The 19,440-nt window shown below is 51.9% G+C and overlaps 1 protein-coding gene across 1 annotated transcript in view; it reads right to left on the bottom strand.

Moving 5' to 3' along the window:
• The window catches only part of Ebf2 (EBF transcription factor 2), a 198,372-nt gene extending 181,664 nt beyond the window's left edge, over window positions 1-16,708 (bottom strand). Inside the window, exons 1-6 of the mRNA XM_021635518.2 lie at window positions 15,973-16,708; window positions 13,590-13,746; window positions 12,507-12,570; window positions 12,194-12,249; window positions 11,692-11,765; window positions 4,855-4,923 (exon numbers count right to left, since the gene is read on the bottom strand). Coding sequence (XP_021491193.1) covers window positions 4,855-4,923; window positions 11,692-11,765; window positions 12,194-12,249; window positions 12,507-12,570; window positions 13,590-13,746; window positions 15,973-16,103 — 551 coding nt within the window. The 5' untranslated portion in view covers window positions 16,104-16,708. The remainder of the gene's footprint in view (window positions 1-4,854; window positions 4,924-11,691; window positions 11,766-12,193; window positions 12,250-12,506; window positions 12,571-13,589; window positions 13,747-15,972) is intronic.
• Between the last annotated feature and the right edge of the window lie 2,732 nt (window positions 16,709-19,440).

Genomic DNA, 19,440 nt, shown 5'->3' with positions numbered 1-19,440 from the left:
ACTTACCAGACAGGTCTTCACAGCCGAAAGATAGCTGAAGACCACAGAGGGGATGATGTGTCCCTGTTATTGTTTGAACGTGAAATGTCCCCCTCAGGCTCATGTATTTAAACACTCGGTTACCAGCTGGTGGCGCTGTTTTGAATGCCGATGTCATGGGCCCTGGCTGGCTACTGGCTTAAGGGCTACGGTTCTGCCCACTTTGGGCTGAAGTCTCTCTGCTTCCTGGTTCAAGCCATTTAATAAGCAGCTGGCTCCCGCTGCCATGCTGCCCAATGCCACTCTTCCTCCATCATCTTGGACTGGATTCCCTCCAACCCCACCCTAAAATAGATCACTATCAGGCCAGAAGCATGAAACAAGTAATATATCTGCTATGTTATTTTGTGTTGTCCCTGTGAAGAACTTTAAATTTTCATAGGAAAAAAAAAATGGACCTGATGCCATTCCTTCACGTGCTTTTTCACTGTTTTTGCAAATCCTTGCAAGTTCTTCCAGCCTGGGTCTTGACCTAGCTTTTTGGAGAAAGGGCTGGTTACCCAAAACTTCCCAAAAGCATGCTGAGGACACAACTGAGAATAAGAAAACAGAGCCAGGTTGGGAGTGTGTGGGGGTTGGGGGGCGCACAAGCCTTTAATCCCAGCACTTCAGAGGTAGAGGCAGGCAGATCTCTGAGTTCAAGGCCAGCCTGGGCTTTTCCAGAGGGCACAGTTTCAATTCCAAGCACCCACACTTGTAGCTGACAAATATCTGTAACTACAGTTCCAGGGGACCCAGCACCCTCTTCTGACCTCTGAGATCCTGCATCCACATAGCACACAGACATACATGTAGACTAAACATTCGTGAGCATAAAGAAAAATAAATTATACACACACACATACAGATAGGTATGTTTCTAGAGCAATCCAGGTGGGGAGCCATTTAGCAGGGAACAACTCTGAAGTTTGGGGCTAAGTCTTGGGACACAGAAAACTAAGTTCCTGGTAAGAACGACCCCTACAGTAAAAGCCAACTGTCAGTCAAGGGCCACACAATATTAAGCACTATTTTTCGGGTTTGGAGCAGCCTGTTGGAAACTGAGTAGTTGCTGAAATGTGATCACAAGAGCTCCTTGGGAAATGCAGTTAGTTGTTTTGTTGCAGCCCAAAGTCCCCTGTGCCATGTAGGAATGCTGTTTGCTTCATCCTGACCAAAGACTCTAATTGGCCAACAATGATGTCAAGGACATATCTAAGATGACTTTTTTCCGCCTCCCATTCCGTTATCTCTCTTTGATTCATAAAGAGGAAGGCGTGGCTGTAGCCATATTCTTTCACTGCAGTTTTGTATTCACTACGGCAAAAAAAAAAAAAAAAAAAAAAGAAAGGGATCCTCAGCAAGGGGTGAAAAGTTGAAGGATCATGCTTTTGCCTCCTGCTCCAGGAACACTCACAAATCCAAGGGAGTAAATCGTCGTCCCTTGAGCTGGAGCGGGGCTGTGCCTATGCTGTGAGGAAACTCTAAGAGAGACGCGAAAATTAACTGCATCTGGCTAGGCTGGGTGAGAAGGGGAGGAGATAATTAGCTGGCAGTGTAGGAACAAGGGCAAAGGGGACCCTTCCACGTTTACTTGGGGGAAATCTGAAATAAACTACTTTGCACCCATTTGGTGCTTGGTAAGGGAATGCAACACCTTGGAGCTGGCAACCACCGAACCCAAGGACCATATGCACAGGTCAACCAAACTGCGGGATGACACAAGCTCCACCTTCCCACCCAACAAACGGAAAGCCTTACAGCGGCCGGCCTATCTTCTCACTTCAGAAAATGAAGGCAAGACGATGAGTTACACCCAAAAGACCTTTGAGAGTAGCAAGATAAGGCTCTGCTGAGGAAGCAATGTCTTCAGAAGAAAAGGAAAAAAAAAAAGCCCTACAATAAGTAAGGAGCACAAATACATGTTCATAATAAAATCAGCTCTCCTAAAACCTGGCATTCAACCATCTATTGCACTGTTCTGTTTGCGTTTCAGTGTGTACGTGTGCAAGGGTTTGGAAGTCACACACATGTCAGGTGACTCGGAGACTTCACCAGGCTGTTTAGATGTGTATGTGACAACTAAAACAAATGCCAGTGTCACGTAAAATTTGTAAAGACACAATTTCCACCATCTTGGAAGAATTGAAAGCATTCACCACCCAGGAAGACACTTGATATGAAAATCTTTTATCTCCACAGAAGAAAGAATGTTGTCTTCTGGGAGCTACAGACATGGCTCAGTGGTTATGAACTCCCTGCTGTTCTCAAAGAGGTTGAGAGTTCAGTTCCCAGCATCCACATCCAGCCACCCCAGCGCCCTCTCCTGGCCTCCATGGAAACTGCACTCATGTGTACAAATCCCCACACAGACAGGTTCATAATTCTTTTTTTAAAGACTGCTTTCTCTGTTGCTTGTTTTGTTTTGTTTTGGATCAAGGTTACTCTATATAGCCCTGGAACTTTCTGTAGACAAGGCTGGGCCTTGAACTCACGGAGATCTGCCTGCTTCTGCCTCCAGAGTGCCGGGATTAAGGGTGTGTGCCAACATTGCCCGGTTTCTTTGGTGCTTTCAATGTGTATTGCTAAGAACACGTTCATCTTTACCCGTGAGTGTATTTTACAAGGAGCTTTTTAAAGTTAGAGCTACCGCAAAGCACAGAATCACTGGGATGTGTGCCTGTGAGATGCGGAGGTCAGTTCGCACAGGTTTGCAGAACATTTCTAAAACTGGCTTGTGGCACATTTATTCCAAGAGGAGATATGACAGTCATGAAATGAGCTAAACTTCCTAAAATATGGGCTACAATTAGGGGGAAAGACTAGATGAGGGCTAGGTAAAGTGGGGAGAGCGTTTCCAGCACAAATCTGACAACTTGTGGCTGGATTCCCCAGAACCCATATAAAAGCCTGACTCAGAAGCATTAGTCTGTAATGCCAGCGCCCCCTGCAGGGAGATGGGAAGCTGAACCTGGAGAATGCCTAGAGGCTGGTGGGCCAGCTAGCCTAGTGAAAGCAGCAGATAAACAATGGAGACCGTATCTTGAACAAGGTGGAAAATCAAAGACCAATAATCGAGGTTGTCCTCTGAATGTCACACAAGCACTATGGCACACTCCCAGACATGAACACACACACACACACACACACACACCCCACAAAGACTAGATGAAGATCACTGAGCACAAGTACATAGTCCAGAGGGCAAGCTTGAATATGCTTCCAGTTGCCAGAGGATCCCAAAGGCATTGTGGGAAGGACAGCAATGATATTCTGTGTGGTGAGTGGACCCTAGGCATTGGTTAAAACAGAGAGCATGCTGGGAGCACATAACTGTTGCCTTGGGAGGAGCATGAGCCTAACAGTACGATCAACTGCATCCGTGTGCCAATTCAGCCACACCAACTGTGCATACCATGTCACCACTCTGGGGCTCCCATTTTGTTTTTTTGTTTTTTGGATTTTCTTCTTTTTTTTATCTATAAAAAGAGGAAGATGAACAGCCCCCAGAGAGCCCTCCCAATGATAGATATTTAAGTCTGCGCCTTTGTAAATACCAGAGAAACTCCAAACAGCCCTTTCAAATTACAAAGTTACCGTAGCATCCCACAGATATTTTCCACTTGTTCATCACCCTCTTCCAGGCATCTCCATCATCTCCCGCAGCCTACAGCAACAAGCAGCATCCCCTGACAGACATCACTTCACCATGGCCGAACAATGGTGCTGAGAGCTTTGGCCAAGGTCAAGAGCGAGGACAGAATCACAAGCCCAGCCTCCTCTGTCCCTATGGCTGTGCTATCCTTCCCATGCAGAAAGCAAGCTGACTTTCCTGGGAAGAATGCCAGGGCTTCCATCCTCCCCACTGAGAATATACTGGAATATTAGAATAACAACGCTGGAGACGGAGGTCTCTCCCAAGCATTTCAGGACCTGGCTAAAAACATGAAAACCCAGAGAAAGAAGCAACGGGGAATTCTTCACGTTTTTTAACGAAAGAGAAAAAATTAGGGATGGGAATATGGGGTTTCTTTAAAAATTACATGATTGCTGGAAGTTAATTTGGTATTTCTTCGTCGGTTTGTAAGTTCTGTTTCCAATCACAAAAACAGACAGCTGAGGACGCCTAAATCACATTTCAGTGAATTAGCATCTTGTCCCAGAGAATCTATCTCACTCTGAGCACAGCATAGAGCCCAGGCTGTGGTCCTGTGTGGCAGGAAGGATTCTCCCTCAGTGCAAGAATGAACTTGTCAGGAGCCCCTTCCTACCCGGTTACCTGAGATGAGAGGCTCCATCAGCAGCAGCCACCAAACATGGTTAATAAAAATTAAATTTTTTTAATGACATTGACCTTGGGGTGTACTAATTCCTCTAGAGAAGGGACTGACCATACCCTCCCTGAGAAGGACAGTGGGAGGACAGAGGCCTCGCCTTCTTCTGCTATTCACAAACATTATGAGACTGAAGTTAGTTGACACACAAATAAATCTGCCTGTGATTTAGAGGTACCTTCTGAAAGGACGTCCTAGCACAAGTCTGTACCCCAACAACCGCGAGACTGAGGCAGAAAGAGCACAAGTTTAACCTGAGCTGCAAAACAAAATTACGTCTCAAAACACCAAAGATTAAATTTAAAAAAAAAAATAAATAAGTGAATAAAGAAAAAAATAAAAGGAGCGTCCTGATTTCTTTCAAGAGACATCACCAACGCCAAAGTGAAGAAATTCTGGCTGCAGGAGCTTCGTGCCTTGTAGAAAACACAAAGCCGAGCTTAAGGCAAAGTCCCCCAGAGTTAGGAAAGAAGCTGAAGAGCAAAAATGGCATTCCCCCTACCTGTCGATGATGACGGGGTCGGACGGAGTCTCATTCCGGTTCCCACAACTCTTCTTTTCGCAGCATCGGCTGGAGGAGAGAAAGGAATCAAACCGATGAAGGAAATTGTGTGGGACCGGAAAGGCTCAATGAGCATACAGCATAAGAGCATTCCCAAAGGGCCAAGGTAGCCTCGGACTGTAAGCTGCACGAGGGCAAGCTTTGTGACAATGCCCTGCTTATTTTTTGAAAGCTGAATCTGAAGCCACCAAATTCTCTGTCTTAGAAGCTAGCAGATCTCAGCTTCCCCGAGAGCCGGATCTATAACTTGGCCATAGACATGTAGATTTTAAGGTCCACAAGATCACTTCCAGGCTGGCGCGTGATGATGTTATAAAACTGTATTTCAGGTCTTTGTGTCCCAGTAAATATCCACAGAAAGAAAGTGTGTGAGAATGTATTAAATGGACCAAAAGTAATTGGGTAATTGTAAACCTTATCGACCTGCCTGCTTTCTCTGGAGAAAGGTATGACCTTTCTAAGCATTTGTTTATTCACTTGTCATTGCCACTTTCCAAAGATGAAGGAAGAAGATGGGAATTTATATGGAATGTATACATTTCATACATTTTATAAATATGAACATATAAAAAGGAATGTTATACACTGTAAAATAGGAAGGAAATGAAACACAGAGCTGGAGAAGGATGGCTGACGATTTTCATCAGAACAGAAATAGGGCTTGAATGCATCCATGTCCCGGTTGTGAAGTCCCTGCCTCTCTGTGAAGTGCACGGAGCCTGGCAGACAGACCGACAGAGAAATGTTGAGGAAGGGAGGAGGGAGGCAGAAGGAGAGGGAAGGAAGGAGTGAAAGAGAGAGAGGAGCCCTCAGAGCAATTACAACAAGGAAAGACTCCAAACGGCCTGAGGGAACAAAGACGCCAGTCCAAAAGTATCCGCTCAAACTAAACACACCTGAGAAGGCCAACACGGGACACAAATCCCCAACTGCTGCTCAGCAGATCACAGACCCTTAAATACTCACTATCAAGTATGGCTGCTGCAGCTTGTAGCCTTGACATAGCTCATAAGAAAATCATGACCATCCCTGCAAGTTGAAGCTGTCTAATATGCATCTGTAATAACCATCTGCACGTGAGCACTGCCATGACATGGCTCTTTGGCAGCTCAGACCTAGGGTAGTGCCACGGAGAAACTGTCAGACCAGGAATAAGCGGCCTGACATCTTACCCATCACCAACTAACTACGTGGACTTAGTCCATTCTCTTGAATCCCTCGGAGTTTTCCTTCTCTTCTCCACAAAGCATTCCAGTTGATTATCTTTGGAGTGGCTTCTAGATTTAAGCTGATGAGGGTGAAGTAATGGGAGTTCATGCAAATTGTAATAGTACAGACAGACACAGGAAGAAAGCCCGTGTGGCAACAAGGGACCCCAAAACCTGTCCCAGTCCAGTCAGGGGTCTGATCAGTGACCCTCTGCAGCCCACTCACCTTCTGATCCTCCACAGAATTGAACACAAACAAACAAAGGCAGAGGCTGAAAAGATGGCTCCGCAGTTAAAAAGCACCGATTTCTCGGGGACCCAAGTTTGATTCCTAGCACCGCAAGGTGGCTCACAACATCTATCACTTCAGCTACAGGAGATTCAGTGTCTCCTGGGATGCCTATCGTACACAGACATACGCAGAAGCAAAACAGACAGAAAAAGAATCTGTTTTGTTTTGTTTCTCAAGACAAGAGTTTCTCCGTGTAGCCCTGGCTGTCCTGGAACTTGTTCTATAGACCAGGCTGGCATCGAAGTCAAAGATGGCCTGCCTCTGCCTCCGAGTGCTGAGATTAAAGTGAGTGCCACTACACCTGGCAGGAAATTTATTTTAATTTCTATTTTTTCTGCCTCACGTACACGAGTGTTTTGCCTGCGTGCATGTGAGCCACATGCATGCTTAGTGCTTACAGAGGGCAGAATCGGGTGTTGGGTCCCCTGGAACTGAAGTTACAGGTGATTATGAGCTGCTAGGTGGGTGCTAGGAGCTGGACCTGTGTCCTCTGCAAGAGCCTCGGGCGTTCTTAACTGCTGAGCCATCTCTCCAGCCACCCATTTTTTTCCTTAATGAACATTTACAAACTTCTGAAACCCATCTCTCTCAGCGCAGATCCACAGATTAATCAGTGGGCAACCTTACCACCCTGAGCGTGTAAAAGGCCCTTGAGAGGCACTTTAATGCCTGCTCATCAAATGGGCCCGATGAAACTCTAAGACATGTAAATTAGTAAATATTAAAAATTGTCTCCACTTTCCTGAATGCCCGTCTTTGCCGCTGGGACTTTCTGAAATAATATTTGACCTTTGAAATTATATTAGATCTTAACTTTTAAAATTTCAATTCACTCCAATATCAACGTCCAAAAAAAAAAAAAAATTAAAGCCCTTGCATTACTCCAGCCACCTACTCATGGCGTTTCTGGCTCCCAACTTTTCCCTTTCTGGAGTACCCTTTTAGTCAATGTGTTAACTTTAGCTGGTCGGGCAAAATGATTTTGCCCATCACCACACTTCCAAAAGCCACACACGAACACAAGCCACCTAAAGACTTCCAAAGCTAGACTCTCCTTTGATATCACCAGTTTGTCAGCCTAGTCCCCAAATATGTGTGCAACACTGGTACCATTTATTTACAATCACATATGCCCTCAGAATGTGCCAATCTGTCTAGCTTGGGGAGGAATGATTCTGAGGAGGCCTGTAAGTTTGCAAAATGGCTCAGCTGAATTCAGCTGTTTTCCATGGGGATTTCCTCTGTAGTAAAAAAAAAAAAAAGGGGGGGGGTGTTTAAAAAAAAAAAAAAGTAAGCCTTGTGCCAGGCTGGTACAATGTAAGGGACAAGGCAGGGAAGGAAATGCCCTCAAGAGAAAAAAATGCAGAGAAACTGTAGGGCTGATCCTTTATTTCCAATAGGAAAGTATTGAAATTTTACCTCTAATGTAAACACCCAGCAGAGCAAAGATTGAGACATTTACTGGGGGCACTGAACCTCAATAGTAAACAGATAAACAGAATAGGAATTGGTTGTATTTCCCCACTTGAATGTTCCTGAAGAAATTTCTCTGGGTCTCTCGGTTAACAAATTTCTTTACCGGTTCAGTGTGGTTTGGTTTGGTTTTTAAGAAAGTTTTGATTAGTATGAGCTCGTTGTGTTTATCTTTGACTCTTAAGTGGCAGTCAGTCTAAGCATTCCTGACAGGCAGGGGAAGCAATAAACCCAAGACGCACAGAAACCCGTAGTCCACAGACACTGTGGGTAGCTCGGGGTCCAGAACACTCAGGAACTGGGCCCCTGGATCACTCAGGTGACACTATCTGTTTTTTCTCTCCTCTCAAGACACAGCCTGAATGACCAACTTCAGTTTCACCCATTTTAGTTCCAAGGCTTAAGTTTATAACTCCAGCAGACAAGTTTCTGAAAAGAAAATGTTGGTTTGGTTTGTTTGTTTGTTTGTTTGTTTTTGAGACAGTTTCTCTGTGTCCTGGCTGTCCTGGAACTTACTCTGTAGACCAGGCTAGCCTCTGACTCCACCTGCCTTCCAAGTGCTGGGATTAAAGGCGTGTGCTACCATGCCCAGCGTTTTGTCTTGTTTTCAACTGACAATGATTATAAAACAGGAAAAAGATAGATAGATAGATAGATAGATAGATAGATAGATAGATAGATAGATAGATATAGATGGAAAAATGGGTGGATGGGTGGATGGATGGACGGATGGACGGATGGATAAGAAGGCTGAACTTCAATTGGTTAAAACTACCCTGAGGGGTTGTTTCTTTTCCTCAGTGTGTGAAAGCTAAAGCTGTTTCTCTGTGTCCCTGTCCAGTTTGCTTTGGTTTGTTTTACTCTTCAATTTATTTGGGGTACCTTCTGGACTTGAAACACTCTCAAGTTGCTCAAAGGCCTCTTCCCCTCCCATGGAATCTTTATAGAGGGGAAAAGGGAAAGAAAGACAAGCTGGGGGTGAGAGACAGGGTCTGAGAAAGTTTTATCACAATTCTGAATCTTACCTGATTTTTTTTTCTTTTTCAGGAAAAGGGAAAATGAGAGAAAGAAAGATGAAAAGATGGCTGGGGAAAGAAAAAAAAAAAGAAAGAAAAAAGCAAGCCGTGGTCCCTTCTGAGATGTCTAGTCAGCCAAACTCCAGCCCAAGATAAGCTAATGTGTCCTTTTCCCTTCCAAACTCGTTTTTTGTGTTTTTTTTTTTTAAATTCAACCCTCAACTTTCAAAAATCTGTCTCTAATTTCAAACTCAAATAAGCTCACAGCATGGTGGCTTTTGTTTTGTTTTCTTCTCCCCAACTCCTCCCTGCGATTGCATAACAAAAGTGTCTAAATTCACACCATCTGGCCGATAAAGACACTGGCCCCACTGCCTGGCTGGCCCATCTGATTAGGGCCCTGTCTAGCCTGCGCCTTGTGGCGAAAAGTCACAGCTGTGGGGTTTGCTCGCGCTCAATACAACTCTGTTATTAGCCAGCTGTAGGCCTAGAGACGACTTCTGTTCAAATTATAATATCTTTTAACCCTCTGAGCATTGAGGGTACAGGGGTGGCTGGCAGCAACATAACACCTAGATATCTCCTTGCTAATAATTGGCAACATGAACTAAGACAGGAAAGAGAAGAGCAGAGATCACCGGGGAAGGAAGGAAAAGTTATTCCTAAGGAGATTTTTTTTGTCCCTTTGTTTTGTTGTCACACACACACACATCACCACCAAATCTAATGAACCCTTAACTAATAAATACAGGATAGCAAACCATTTCTGGAAGTACCCAGGCATGTCAGACAAGACCTTGCCATGAAAGTACTACCTGATCACTGAAGAACTGGGCACCTCATCCATGCTCCGTCACTGTCAGCTGTAACTGACTGCTCAAATGAAGGAGAAGGAATTTTCTCTTTCCAGGAGAATCAGCCCCTTTTGACTAGTGAGAAGTTTGCCACTTACCTATCTCTCATCTTCCAAAACACACACACATATCACACACACACCACAAACACACATGTGTGCACATGCTGCAGACAGTAACCCATCCAACGGATCGTTTATTCACCTATAATTAATATTTGTTTGAGACTCTAGTTTGGAAAGAAAGTAAGAGCACATCTTCCCAGCTCCCCACTGCAGAGAAGTTACAGTACATTAAATTTTTATACTGTGTTACTAATGCAGACTAAACTAGAGGCTTTAAAAATTGATGCTGCTATTTAAACAGCATAAAATGAGGAGGATTTGATTAGGCTTGAAAAATAAAAATGTCATTCTTAACTACTGCTGCATGGGGTGTTGTGAGTATTATTTAAGGAGATGGGGAGGGTTCATTAGACAATGGACTACATGGGGCCTTTCTTATCTTTTAAGATTGTCTCTTGAAACAAAGATGCTTCAAAGGTGGTGAGAGAAGGACCCTCCTTCTGACTAGCCAGCCAAACCAAAGCGCTGTCTGTGCAGCCTACACATTACCCACAAGTACATCTTGGAACAGTCTTTTCCTTCTGACCAGACCTGTCAAGAGCTCAGAAGTAATGGAGTAGAATCTACCCACTGTCCACACCCTACCCAAGTTATGGCACCTCAGTGCCCTTCCTGGCCATGGCTTCAACTTTGCCTCTTGGTGAATTTACTTTTCTAATTCCTGGCCACAACCTAAACAAGCAAGTCTGATTGTTATGATTTCTTACAGGCTGGGTTAAGGGGGCCAGGGGTGGGTGGGGGGCTTTAGAAAGCCGTCTGAGGAACAGTCTCTATTAAGTCAGATGGCCTGCAATTATCCCCAGATTGCCAGGAATGGGAGCAGGAGTCAGTGAACTGAGAGCAGGGCTGAGGGAAGGACTGAGGCTCTCCCTCCAGCCAGACTTTGGAGAGAGGGAGAGAAGTGTACACAAGATGGACTTTTACTCTTTTTACTGAAATGAGTTCTTCCCAGAGTCTCCTTTGTATGTCCTTTCTCGTTCATGGTAGGCTCATTAACGCCCTAAAACGGCACACACTGTGTACTCCAAAAACATTGGTCGAAGGATGAAATGTTGGCATGAGTTCTGCACCACCACCATCACCACCAGTATTCTTCTACTTAGGTAGAAGAAAGGGGGCAATATGCAGAGCACAAAATTGAATGGACTGGGCTCTAGAGAGGAGGTAGGAAGGCCAAGAACTCCAACAGACGGTGCCTTGCACAATATGAGCCTCTGAACCCATCTTTCCTGGACCCTCAGATGTCCCACGCACGTCCAGGCATCCCCCTAACTCTGTGCTGATTGGTGCTCCCCCCACCTCACCGACTGATTTTTCTGCCCCATGATTTCTTCTTGACCTAAGAAAGGACCCTGATGAGAAATCTTGTAGTCATAAGAGAAGCAGGGCATCTCCCTGAGAACAGAGGCCTAGGACCTGGGAAGCTCCTGGAAAGGAGCCGCTCAGCCCTCTGGTGGTGCCTAGAGCTCAGCAGCCAGCTCCACAAGTGGCACTCCAGGAAATCCACCCTGAGCAGGCAGAGCAGTCACGGAGAGTCTGGGGGAAGCCCCCATTCCAAGTCCAACCCCAAGCCCGCCCTGACCCCTAAGCAGCAGCTGAGATTCCCCAGTGGAAGAAACTCGGGAAAGCCAGGGAAATGGAACCCATCTTCCGCTTTACCTTTCTCTGTCCTAAGGCCTATGCACCAAAAAACTGGCCTTAAAGACCAGGAGGGGGTTCCCAGAGACAAATCTATCAGGTGTCTTTGGCAAACCAGCCCCGGGATCCCCCCAGCTTTCCAGTCACGCCCAGGGAAGAGGTGGCTCTTACCTGCACATCACCTCGTGTGTCAGCAGGACTCGGCACATTTCGGGATTCTTATTTTGTCCCTCATAGGCTATGGGCTGTCAGAAAGGAAGACATGGGCAGGGTGAAGGCAAAGACCGGACTTTAGAACCAGCACAAAATCGGTCCCCACTCACCGCCAGTTAGGAGAGCTCTTCCCCTCCCCCACAGCACAGGACCAGAGTGTGGTAGTCTGGTCAATACAGCTGAAGTTTGTCCCTTAGGTCTCAGCAAAGAGGATTTCTCCAGCGAACTGAATCTTCAATAATTGTTTGCTGTCTTCAGCCTTTTATTTCCCACCTCCCAACACCCAGCATCCCCCCCCCATAGCAGATGAAACAGGACAAGGTGGGGAGCAGTCCGAAGTCCCCCAGAGCGGACTTGAGATAAAGAGAAGCATGAACCCATGCTGTAAATCATGCAAGAGGCGGAAATCACAGACAACCCTGGAAGTGAGGAGCCAAAGGCAGCTGCCTCCCGGACTCACCTGTTTGGTGACAGAGTCGATGAGCCTGACGTAGAGGTCCTGCTCTGTTCGGACACCTGCGTGGGAGGGGACAGGAGGTGGACAAGGATGGCAGAGACCCCCCTCCCACCCCTCCCGGCCCCACAGTCTGATCCAGTAAGCCCTTCAGGCCACGGACACCTCGATGGAATTGAGCTGAAGCTGGGCACCCCTCAACGGCCTTCCCCATTCAAGACCCCTCCCCCAGACTTGCCCTCACTAGTCCTCTCCCTCCTCTGCGGGACACTGCCACCACACGCTCAGCTCCCTGACGGCTGCCCGCAAAGCCACTTACCGTTGCTGTAAAGAAGCTGTAACTTGTAGTGGGTGCCATTGTTGGTCTTCTCGTTGCCTTGCTCCTGAAAAGACAGAAAGCTTTCGTTCTTGAACTTTTCAGTGCTCCCCCAAAATGAGAGAAACAGGCCTGCCACCTTGAACAACTCCGGTCCACACACACACACACACACACACACACATACACACGGCCCCGCCAGAGGGCAAGGAGCAGCTGCCGCCATTGGCCATCTTGAGAAATTTGTCAAGGCCCGCAGCTACTTGACCTTCGCCAGCCCTTGCCTCTCTCTCTTAAAAATGTCCTCACAAGCGCACCCTTGCCTCCCGCCGTGAGCACCAGACACCCGCTCCAAGGCTCTTTAAACAGTCCCACCCAATCTATCTGTCCTCGGCAAGCCCCTGGCTTCTCTCTGAAAAGAAAAGGGGTGGGGTGAGCGTGTTGGTCCTTTATAAGGGGAGCATTAGTCTCTATTCTGGGGAGAAAAAAAAAAAGCTAGCTACCACAGGCTTCCTTTGCACAGCTAAGGGGCTCCTCCGTACCAGCTGTTGGGCATATATTGGTTTAGGTAAACAACCCTTCATTTAGGATCAAATCCAGCCCTCAAATGAGGGTTTGAGTTCAAAGGTCCGAGGTTGGGGGAATAAGGGGTCTCCAGAAAGAAACCGAGCTGGGGAAAGCTGGCCTGGGTTCCCACATAAGGCTGAATCCACCCACCTGTACCCCTGCCCTCTTCCCCGCTGCTGAGTGAAAATAGTAATAGCAAAATAACTGACTGACAGGGGCAGGGTTGGGTACACTTTTAAAATTAGGTCTAAACCCCCGCCCAGGTCAGTCAGTGGCCTGACGCTATTACTGATCCCAAGGCTAGGCAGGCACAGCCTAGCCTAGCCCCTGGTTGCTGGTTCTGAGTAGGAGCCCGCCGAGGTGCAGGGGGAAATCCACTGAGTTAGGGGCTGAGGGTGAGAAGCCTCCATTTATCATCCCTGATGATGGGAGCGAGCGGGGGGAAAGTGTCGCAAGTGACAGATGGAATCCTCAGGGCTGGCCGGGGGTGGGGTGGGGGAAGGACCGGGGTCCGCTTACTTTGTCGTTCTCCACAAAGTCCACGAAGGCCGTCCGCTCAATCTCCACTGGCTGTCCCTGCCTGTCGTAGAGCGCCAGGACAAAATGAAAGAAGTTGGATTTCCTCAAGTTAGAAGGAGGCTGCTTTTCGAAGTGGGCCCGGGACAGGGCCACTCCACTGCGCGGGAAGAGATGGGAGGGAGACGGGACAAGGGGGAAAGAGAGAAAGAAGGGGTGTTAGGCAGAAGAGTCAGGAGGTCTCCTGCCCAGGCCCCAGGACCTTCGGGTCCCTTTGCACGTCCGATTAGAAAGCGCACTCCCTTAGAGGGGGAGCGGGTACCTTACTTCCACCGTCCCCTTAGACAGCCTCCCAGGACCCCGACACCAGGCTAGGGCTGCTATCTCGCTGCCCGGCCTTCTGGAGGAGCGAGAGACCAGGGCTGCCCGTCCTGAGAAGCGCTTCTCAGCCCGAGACGCCTGCCCCCTCCTCCCCTTCAGCCTGCCGCCCGAGCCCCAAGCTGCCACGCAACTCGAAGGGGATAAGATTCTTCTGCGTTGGAACAAGTGCCGCCTCCTAACTCCTGTCTGATGAGTTACAGGAACTGGCCCCCCAACAGCCTGCAAGGAGGGGAGCCCGGAGCCCGAGTCTCTGTCCTCTGGGCTTGACTCCACCGACATTTACATCCAGCACAGAAGTCCCTGCAAAATATCCCCACAGTCACTGCTGGGCAATAGCGGGCCAGGGTCGAGCAGTAGCTGCTGAGGACCTTCGCCTCCCGGAGCCGCTCCACGTGGAGAAGACAGAACGGAAGAGACATCTGGACAATCTGCGTCCTGGCCGGAGACCCAGGCGGCCGGCAGCGTGCTCAAGCGGGTTTGGGGTTTTTGTTTGCTTCTTCCCCAATTCCCCGACGCTGTGAAGCTGGACCCGGAGCCCTCCAGGGCCTTGAACGGATGCACAGGACCTCTCCCCGTGTACCTGTCTCCGCCTGTGCCACACTGAACCGAAAACCGTGCTAACTGACAGATGGCGAGGGCAGAGCGGTGGCCCTGAGGTTCTTCTGGATTCTCGAGTAGGCCACACAGTCACAACTTTTTTCTTCTTCTTCTTTTGAAAGGTTTATCATTTTGGCTAAACCTCCACCCCCAGCTCTAGCTGCCTGTTCCAACTCGAAGTCCATTTTCTTTCGGACGGGAGGCAGGAGGGAGAGGAGTCCGCAGGCCCCGCCACGGAGATGAGTCCAGCGCGGATCCGCCGGGCAGCCTCGGTCCCCTCGGCTTTTTGCCGCCGCCGGGGCGAGCCTCCGCATCGCTCTCGGAGAGTCCCGGCCTCAGCAAAGTGCCATCTGCTCTCGGGGACAGCCGAGCATCCCTGCTCCGGAGGGCCGGGAGGCGGGAAAGGCGCAGCCGGCGGTTCCAGCCACCCCTCGCCTCCGCTCCTTCGAGGGGTGGCGGCCGCTTCGCCCTACCCGGGACCCCCGGCCTGGCTGGAGAAAGGGGGGTCACTCCTCGGTGCGAAGTCTGGATTGAAGGAGGTGGGCACGGAGAGCGGAGGGGGAGACGGTAGAAGAAGTTCGGTGGGCTCCTGGAGAGGGTCCAAAAGCTGCCCCCCTCAGACCCCAGCTCGGAAGGGACGGCGGCGAGGAGCCGGGCTGACACGTCCTGGCGGGACGGTGGGACCCTGGAAGTCCTTGGCGTCCGCAACGCGCGGAGATCCGGAGACCGAGTCAAGGCAAGGACCCCGCCGAGCCGGGAGGCTGCTCTTCCCGGCGGCCCGGCGACCGATCCCCGCGTCCTCGTCCTCCGAGGCTCCTCCCGGTCCTTCCTCTCCAACTCGTCGCCCTCCTCCGCCGGTCTGGCCCGCTCCCTCCGACCCCCGGCTCGCCCGCTCGGCCCCTCTCCCCCGCCCCGAGCTCCCGGCCCGCCTCGCCCTCCCACCCGCAGCGGTCCAGGCCTCTCCGGATCCCCTCGCCGCCGCCGCCCGCCGCCACCCTCCGGCCGCTGGGCTCCGGGAGTCTCAGCATCGTCCCCGGAGCGCCGGGGAAGAAGGCGCCCGCGGGCAGCGCGGGGAAGGCGGGGAGCGGGCTCCCGGGGTCGTGCCCGCTGCCAGCCCCCGGCCTCAGCGCTCCGCTCCGCTGGACAGCCCGGGAGGTTCGAACCCCGCTTCGAATAATGTTATTTTTTTCTCTTTTTTGCCCCAAAGGACGGAGTGAAGGAGAACCACCTATGACCTCGGTACTTGAGAAACTCCAGTTGTCGGCTGCCCGGGGAAGGGCTGACCTGCCCGCCAGGGAGAGCCCCGGGGCGCACGGTCTGGGGGGAGACAGAGAGAGGAAGAGGGGGCACACGGAGAGACGGACAGGCCCAGAGACTCCCGGAGCCCAGCGCCTTCCAGGCTCGTTACCTCTGAGCGGCGACGTTGGCGTCCACCACGCCGACATTCCGGACCCAGGACCTGACCGAATCCATCTCGGCGCCCAGCGACTTTTCCTTCAGAGCCGGTCCTCTTCCTAGCGTGTCTTGAATCCCAAACATTTAAAAAGAGAGAGAGAGTCTGGTCCCCCTACCGTCGCCTTCAAAGTGACTTTTCCCCCGACTTTCCAACGCCGCCGGCAAAACGCTGCTCTCCAGGGCAATCCGAGAAAGCGGGGCAAGCGCCGAAGTTTGGGGGGCCCTCTTGGAGAGAAATCAACCGGCCCCCTTTCCTCCAAGCGCGATGCAGTCAGAGTTTGGGGGTATTTTGGTTTTTTTTGTTTTTTGTTTTTATCCTCGGTGGCTTCAGATCGGCCGCCCCGGGGCTTCCAGTCTAGGTCGCCCGCATCCTCCTAGCTGCAGAGCGTTTCTTCCAGAAAGTGGTCACGATTTAGCAGCATCACCTGTTCCGGGGAGAAGGAAGAAAAAAAAAAAAAAAAAAAAAAACAGGAGGAGATAGAGAGCTGCCTGATCTCTCCCCTTCCTCCTCCTGGCCCCCCTCCCCGCTCCTCCCCACCGTTCCAATATAGGAAAGAAGAAAAAAAAAATCCCCAACAGGATCAGTTGTGAGAGGAAGGGGAAGACCCGGAGCCGGGAGAAGGAGGCGGTGGCTGGGAGCGCGGCGGAGCCGGGCTGCAGCGGCGCGCGGGCCCCATCAATGGTTACAGGCGCCCGGGCCGCGGGGGGCGGAGCCGAGGCCCGATAAGGAGCCTCATTTGCATGCAAGCCCGGGATTGGCCGGCTGCGGGCGAGCCGCGCGGACGTCCTTCCCCGGCCGTCGCCGGGCTCGGCGTCGCCCGGGAGTCCGGAAGGTGAAAGGCTACGACCGCGAGCCGCAAGGACGGGGTCCCCCCCAGCCGGAGCCCCGAGCGTCCGGCCCGCGTGAGAAGCGGGGGCGTGGGGGTCCCCAGATCCCGCTTCGCCGACCCAGGGCGGCCGGATTCAAGCTGCTCGCGGGAGCCGGGGGACGCCTGCGCGGATTTGCCTCTGGGCTCAGGGTCCGGCCGCCCGCGGGGGGAACCCTCCGGGGTCTGGACCGGGGCGCGTGCTCGCCGCCGGCGGAAAAAGTGCGGCCACCTGTCCCGAACGCCTTCTGCCAACGCTCCCCCACCCCGCACACGCGCACACACACCCCCTCCAGGGCATCCGTCTCCCGGGTCTCGCGGAGTTCAGGGTGACTCTCGCTTCTTGGGAAGGCTACAAGTGTTAAAGAGGAGAGAAGGGGAGGGGGAGGAGGAAGAAGGGCGAGAGCGGGATGGAGATGAACCGAGCGCCGGGGGGTGGGGGGAACGGTCGGAGGAGCTAAGAGAAGCGCCCCCCCTCCCCAGGAAGGAGAGAGCACGCACCTTTGCAGATGACAGAGGTTGCTGACAGCGCGGCTGGTGGGACCCGCGGGCTTGTAGGATCCCCGCCCCCCTCTATCTCCCCTCCCCAGTCCCTGAAGCCCCGGGGACCCCGCGGAGGAGACTCCGGGAGGCTGGGGGTGGGGGTGGAGGGGAGTCGGGGAAACTTTGTCCGCCCGGCACGGCGGTGGCGAGGGTTGGGTGGTCGGGAAGCGACGGCTGCACAGAAGAGCTGAAACCCTAGACGGCTGGAGGTGCCTATTAAAGAAAAAAAAAAAAAAGACTCAAACAACTCCTCCCGGCTGGGTGTGATTTCCTTCTCTCTCTCTCTCTCTCTCTCTCTCTCTCTCTCTCTCGCTTTTTTTTTTTTTTTGTATTCTGATCTGCGCGTGGATCTGCTGTTGAAATCTAGAACGCCGGCGCGAAAACAGATTTGGAGACAATGAATGCAAATCTGTGCTCAAAGACCATCTGCCGTGGAGGAGGCGATCAGCTGCGCCTCCCGGGCCCCGTGACAGTCGGGAGACTTCGCTCCCCGCTCGGGGCCCGGGGCTGAGTGTCAATCGCCTCCTGACCGGACCCCCGCACCCCCTCCCCCCCTTAGGTGGAGGTGAGCTCTCGCGGACGAACCGCGAGGGGATGAGCCTCTGGAGGACCCCGGCGCTCGCTCGCCGAGGAGAGCCTGCGCTTTCCGAGCCTGCGACTCTCCGCGGAGAGGGACCTGCGCGCTGTCCCTTCACCTCCTCCCGGGAGCAAAGTGCGACCCCGGACTGCGCGGGCGGGGCGGGGCGGGGCGGGGCGGGGCGCCACCAGATCGGGTCTCTGTCTACTGCGGGGACCGGCTTGAAAGCTGGTGGGGGCTGGGGGAGGGGAGAGGGACGGGAGGGAGTCCTCTTTGCCCAGACTGATGTGTTGGCTAAGGGGGGTGGGGGGGGAGAAGGAGGCTGGAGTCGTTTGGATGATGTACCCACAACTCCAGACCTTTAGATTGCGGGGGGTGGGGGCTTCAGAGGGTGGAGGGGTGGCTTGGGGTGCGGCTGGGTAGCAGAACACGGGACGGCTGAGTTACCTAAGGCAGTCGTCCAACAAAAGAAGAGGGGAGAACCTGATAGAGGCAGCGTCCACCCTTGCGCTTTCAGCTCTGCAGTTGCGTGGGGCGAAGGCTCACTCTGCTGATAATTGCGACCCCAGGAAAAATTAATCGCCCAGAGTTTTCGACCCCGGCCTGCTCGGTTTTTGTTTGTTTGTTTATTTGTTTGTTGTTGTTTTTTAATGTGCGGAATTGAAGTAATAAACCCTTGTCCTTCTCTTTCCTGTCTGGGCCCAGTTCCCAAGCCGGGCAAGGCCTCAGGTTCCTGCGCGAAGCGTGTGGACCAGCCGGGGAGCCGTCTGACGTGTGGAGGAGACGGCTAGCTTTTGTTTTGCTTTGTTTTGTTTTGTTTTGTTTTGTTTTTTGTTTTAACCTCCCCAAGGAGAGACTTTGATCGCCTACACCTAGAAAGAAACTAAGAGCCCTGGGGGCGGGGGGGGGGGGGGTAGGAGGCTCCTGAGCCGACCTGGGCTCTGTCCTAGCCCGGACCGTCGGGTCCCCCGGGGGCCTCCGGGTTAAAGGGCAGAGCCAAGGTCGCTGACGCCTCTTTTTTCACCAGGAACAGCTGCCGCCCAAATTGCGCCCCTCAGGAAGCCAATGAATCGTTCCTTTCTCCCGGCTCTCTGCTGCCTTCTCCCCTCCCCACCCAGTGGCGTCCCCCCCCTCCCCAGTGACAAGTTCAGGGTGGCGGTTCCCCGCTGGGAGGTGGCGCGCGCCCCCCTGGAACTCTGACCCCGCGGCTCTTCGCCGTCTGAGCTAAGGGAGCCCACCCTGCAGCACCTCTGGACGCTGGGGGACAAGCCGCGCGCGGGCCGGCCGCTTGGGGACCCCGAGGTGGCCTGCCCAAGCGCCCAGAAGTTCCCTGCGGGCGGAGATGAAGTTCTAGGCCGAGCGCGGAGGGGCATTCGAGGGGTGCCCCGAGCCGCGGCGCCCGGCCGAGCCTTGCTGGCCTCTCTGCCGGGCGCCT

This window comes from Meriones unguiculatus, chromosome 9 (assembly GCF_030254825.1).
Source record: "Meriones unguiculatus strain TT.TT164.6M chromosome 9, Bangor_MerUng_6.1, whole genome shotgun sequence".
In the NCBI taxonomy this organism is placed as follows: Eukaryota; Metazoa; Chordata; class Mammalia; order Rodentia; family Muridae; genus Meriones; species Meriones unguiculatus.
This window is presented reverse-complemented; position numbering and strand designations above follow the sequence as displayed.